General features: G+C 34.8%; 1 protein-coding gene across 1 annotated transcript in view; it reads right to left on the bottom strand.

Annotated features, from left to right (window-relative positions):
• Positions 1–4,865, bottom strand: part of LOC110458733 (excitatory amino acid transporter 3-like) — a gene marked incomplete at its 3' end in the record, with an annotated part of 15,456 nt that extends 10,591 nt beyond the window's left edge. Inside the window, exon 1 of the mRNA XM_021510616.1 lies at positions 4,715–4,865. Coding sequence (XP_021366291.1) covers positions 4,715–4,865 — 151 coding nt within the window. The remainder of the gene's footprint in view (positions 1–4,714) is intronic.
• Between the last annotated feature and the right edge of the window lie 722 nt (positions 4,866–5,587).

The raw sequence follows: 5,587 nt of genomic DNA, 5'->3' as shown, positions 1-5,587 counted from the left end.
ATATATACACAGTGTACATTATCGCATACAAGCCTTCCGTATTTTTGTCATTCCGTAATTTTGATCTACAAATGATACCAAATCGCACAGTTGTGCGGAGAGAAGCGCACAACGGGGCGAACGATTGCTAAATCGCAAAGTTGTGCGCACCATGTGTGAACGATGTGCGGACGGTGTGTGAACGATATATGCACGGTGTGCGCACGCTATTTTTGGTGCGTTGGGCTGTCCCACAACTGTATGTATGCGCATGTGTGGGTTCAAAGTAAGTATGCGTAGCCTAGCTACTTTGTCAGTTCGAATTCGTGTCTGTGTCACAACAGAGACGTATATACTACTGGCTTTATTTGTCTCTGGTCACTCCCCCGTCCCCCTCTCACACCTGGTGCAATGTCTGAAATACACATATGCTATACTGATATGGGTCACAACACACATACACATACACAGATGTAAAGAACTCAATCTAGCTGCGATAAAGTAGCTTTCTGACCAAGACAGATTCGTTTTATATATTGCGTCGTCTTGGGCAGAGGAGGTCGGTTATTAATATTAGTACTAGGTTCAATCACACCTGGGTTCGTTACAAATGTCTGAAATACACATATGCTATACTGATAAGGGTCACGGCACACATAATGCTGTCGAAGTCGAGGGGGATTCGAGATTCAGTTATAAATGATAAAGCGGCAGGCCAATTGATGTAAGTTTGTAACGTGTTTAGGAAAATACATTGCCATGCTTTTTAAATGCACAAAATGTATTTAGACGTGTTGAAAAACGTTTCTTTTAACACGTTATTTCATCAGTTGTGTCTCTTCTATTTAATCAAAATACCGAAACCTACAAAAAATGACAAACATCAAGCATTCCATGAAGTCCCCTTTACATGTACAATGTCTTTTACCATATACGTTAATATTTCTTATATTTGTTCTACCCTTTAATTGTATCTTTATTTAATGAAGGCGTTAATTGCACTTATTTTTTGTAAACGAATGATGCATGGTAATAAATGATAAATGCATACTTGTCAACCTTTTGAATTTTTGTTATGGGGGAGAAGCCGTGTGCTAAAAATCAAATATTACAAAACATGAATAATTATAAAAGATGTGTATATACCCATAGGTAAAACAAAAAAAAAATAGAGTGTCAGTAGTCTTTTTAGTTGTTCTTTCTGATGAAATCATTGGGTATCAGAATAGTTAAGCAAGTTTACTGGCTGAAAATGGTCACTTCTAGCACGGACTTAGATAGCAATCTAATTCCGTGGTCTGACTATGAGTCGAAAGTTGTTAAGGGGACGGAACTCACGAGATCTGGAAAAATAAGCTACATGTTGATATAATTCGTCATTTCACCAAGTAATTAGACTAGACCTAGGTCCATGACTTTGACTAATTTTTATATACGTTTTTCACTTTTCGAAACGTGTGAAATAATCAGTTCTTAAATATGAAAATAAAAAATGATGAACTGATTACATGTAACGTTTTAGTCAATTTTCAACCACATGTATACTCCATTCAGATATGTGGTCACAAATACTAGCTATATACCATTGATATACCAGGTCACAACCTCTACCTATAGAGCATTGATATCTTTGCTCACAAACTCTAATTATACTATAAACCACTGAGATACCTGGTAACAATCACTAATTATAGTTCACTGAGTTACATGTACCTTGTCACGAACAGTAACAGACGCACTACCTATGGACAACTGAGATACCTGATCTCAAAAAATATAGTTCACTGAGATACCTTGACACAAAAACTTACTTTAAACCACTGAGATACCTGTTTACAAACACTCATCATAGACCATTGAGATACCTGGTCACAAACACCTATATTAGACTACTTACGCAACACTTACTCAGAGATCAAGTCTAGACAAGATAAATATATTTTTAAATATCACGTTTAAGAGGTGTTTACAAATTTGAGTTGTTGGTTTGTAAACAACTTCAATGAGGAGTATTGCTTTAATATGTTATTTGCATTCATAGCCTTACGCATCGAGATATATATACAGGTGTTAAGTGTATAATTGTAGTATGGCAGATTTTGAATGTATTGTATTGGATGTAATTTAAAAACCTTGCAGCTGTGAACACATCAGATTTGTTTTCAGAAGCTGAAACCATTAATATTTTCTTGATCAAATCTAAGTAATTGCATAACTGACGCACCCTTAAAAGCTTTTAACTTTTTGATGTATTGATTTTGTGCATCTAATTAAGTGTGTTATAGTCGAATGAGTAACATTTTTTTTGTAACTTAGAATTTTATTCAGATTTTTCAAACACATACGCATGACAAATAATGAGATACAAGTCTGTAAATTATGACGGCAAAATATGGGTAATTGTACAGAACACTCATCTTACAGATTTCATACTACTCTATTCACTACACATCATACATATAGAGAGATGACACTATTTCCTATCTAAAATTCAATTTATTAGCAAGATTGAAGCAGTAAATATTAACAGCTGATTAATTTTGAAAGAAATCAGCAAGCACTGTACGGCATTGAAGAGAAGAGAGCTAGACTATGAAATTACAACTCGGTAAATTTTCCACATTTTTTCCATTTTTTTTTCAAATTCTTTCCTGGCAGGTTCTCCATTGCTGTTAGCAATAAAGTTTTGCAAGTCGTAAAATTGTTTTAATGCATTAATAAGTCCATTGATGTTGAGGGAGTTGTGAAAGCATCGCATTTTGTAAATATACTGTTTTATAACATGGAGAATTTCATTATCAACTTTGCAGTTATTGAAATTTTGACATAAAAATCCAAAAATATAGGATTGTTTATTGTAATTAAATGGGATGACAAGAGCATCTAGTAGAACTCTTAGACTATCTAGTAAATTCTGGACTTCTTGACATTCCCACAGGATATGTATAACAGTTTCATTTTCAGAGTTGCATAGAGTACAGAGAGGAGAAATAACTAGATGTGTTTTAAAGATAAAAGAGTTTGTGGTTAAAACATGGTGATAAACTCTGTACTGAAACCATTGGTGTTTGGTGTTTTTTGTAACACTAAAGGGAATCTTGTATATTTGAGCCCATGTTGAATCATTCAAGTCAAAGACTCTGTTCCACTTCGTTTTACCTGTTGGAACAGTATTATTTTTAAAAATATGATAGAAATCTTTCGAGCCTTTTCTGTTTTTCAGGAATAATTCAATGTTCATTGGTAAAAGAGGATAGAGAGGTTTTAGTTTAGGGATCTCATTTGAAGATATAAACTTTCTCACTGCTGACAATATGCTATGATACTGGAGGAAATTTGCTTTTACCCGATATGTGTGAATAATTTCCTGGAAACTATGAAAGCTTCCAGTATTCTGATCTTTTATCAAATCATTTATAGTTATAAGATTTTTGTCATAAAAAAATCTTAAAAAATACTGATTTCTGACCAATAGCTATATTTCTGTTAAACCATAATGGTGTTTTTAATATAGATTAGACATTTTTGCAAAATAATCATTGCCACAGTTGCCTAGTAAATCCATGTTAACGTAACTTTTTTAAAATAACTTGCCATTTAGCTGTGGTCTGAAAAAGCCTTCTGATCCAAGATAATTTTAATGAATCTATTAATACTTTTAAATTAATCATTTTAAAGCCACCGTTAAGGTATTCTTGGATGATAACTTCTCTTTTGACTTTGTCTGTTTTACTGTTCCACAAAAATTCAAAAATGATAGAATTAAGTTTTGAAAGAAAATGTTCATCAGGATTTGGCAGTGCTATAAATAGATGGTTGAATTGTGAAACGGGAAGTGATTTAATAATATGAATTTTTTGCAAAATTCATTTTTGGTATCTCGTGCAAGTCAACATGAAACTCAATCCCTAAAAGTGTGAATTTGTGTCTGCCCCATTGCAAGTTAAGTTCTGGGAGGAAGGTGTCATCACTAAATTTTGTACTACCAATCCAGACTACCTGTGTTTTGGATACATTAAATTTTAGACCAGATATTTTAAGCATAGGAATTTAATTTATTAACAGATTCTTTAAGAGATCTTTCAGAGCCATCTAAAGCCAAAGAGGTATCATCTGCATACTGTGAGAGCAGAATTGGACAAATATTAACTTGAATACCTTTCATGTTCTTATAATTTCGCAATGGAAGAGCTAAGTTTTCTGCACAGAGGATAAAAATATATGGGGATATCGGGTCGCCCTGACGACAGCCCCTTTCTACATTGAAAAATGATGACAGGTTTCCCCCTGAATGATTGCAGCACTGACCTTTTTATGAAATACCTTTATCCAATTTCGTATACTTATTCCAAAACCAAAACACTGTAAAACTTTTTCAATGAGACCCCACGAAACCGAGTCAAAAGCCTATAGCATGCCAGGGATATTATTTTCTTCACTAAATTGCATTCAGTCATAAACTAATCGTGTGTTTTCCCCAATGTAACGCCCCGCGAGAAACCCTGTCTGATCCTTATCTATAATGTTGTCTAAGACTGTTTTTATTCTATGTGTAATTGTTCCAGAAGCTATTTTATATATAACAGTGAGTAGTGTTATTGGTCTCCAGTTTTTTATGAAGTGCCCAGGTTTATCTCTCTTCAGAATATGATTACAACCATAAGTCTATTAACATCTGACATCTTGTACTGTGTAGTTGTGATTCGTGCTTGAATACTTAACGAAAACCACCTACCTATCCAAGTCAGAACTTCGAGAGATGGTTTTGCCTCCCGGATACCAAATCCTAAAGCGAACCCGATGACGATCCCTGCAGTAGTCAACGTGATCATCAGGTTTTCCTTTATCCATCGTCTGATAGGTGAGATTTTCCTGTTTGTCTTCATGCTGTAAACCGTTAGTTCGACTTAATCCCAAGAGATCAGCTGTAACACGAAGCGTGACGGTTATGTGTATAGTTCGCTTGAGGACCACTGAGCGTCGCTATGCACTGATAATCTTATTCATGTTCCTCATTGGAAGTCATGTCACATGGTTCATTACTGAATCAACAGCGTCGCATTTTTATCAGTCGGATGGACACACTCAATTATTTTTAACTATAGTAAGACTGAACGTGACAACGATATCATAATAAAACGACTTACCGATTTTTACTCGACTATTAAGGCAATTATTTGTTCAGACTCTCTATCTGTCCTACAGAGTTTACAGTTACGAGATCCTAAAAACACACTCGTACAAAACCTTGCTCTTCGAATATCTCGTATCTTAAAAAAAATAAAATAACTTTGCTATGGATTCCGAGCCATGTCGGAATTAAATGCAACGAATTTGCTGACAGGGAAGCAAAAAGTGCATTGAATCTAGAACAAACAAACATTAAACTACCATACACAGATTTTAAACCTACTATTCGTACAGCCATTCAAAAATGAATGGCAGCAACGTTGGTCTCTCGAGACCACCAACAAATATTTTAAGATACAACCGAAACATAAAACATCTATTCCCAGTCGGAAAGATTGTAGAGAGGAGATTGTCCTCGCTCGGCTCCGTACTGGGCACACATATCCTACTCATTTGTACCTTTTAAAATGAGAAGATC

Source organism: Mizuhopecten yessoensis, unplaced genomic scaffold, assembly GCF_002113885.1.
Source record: "Mizuhopecten yessoensis strain PY_sf001 unplaced genomic scaffold, ASM211388v2 scaffold9729, whole genome shotgun sequence".
NCBI classification, from domain to species: domain Eukaryota; kingdom Metazoa; phylum Mollusca; class Bivalvia; order Pectinida; family Pectinidae; genus Mizuhopecten; species Mizuhopecten yessoensis.
This window is presented reverse-complemented; position numbering and strand designations above follow the sequence as displayed.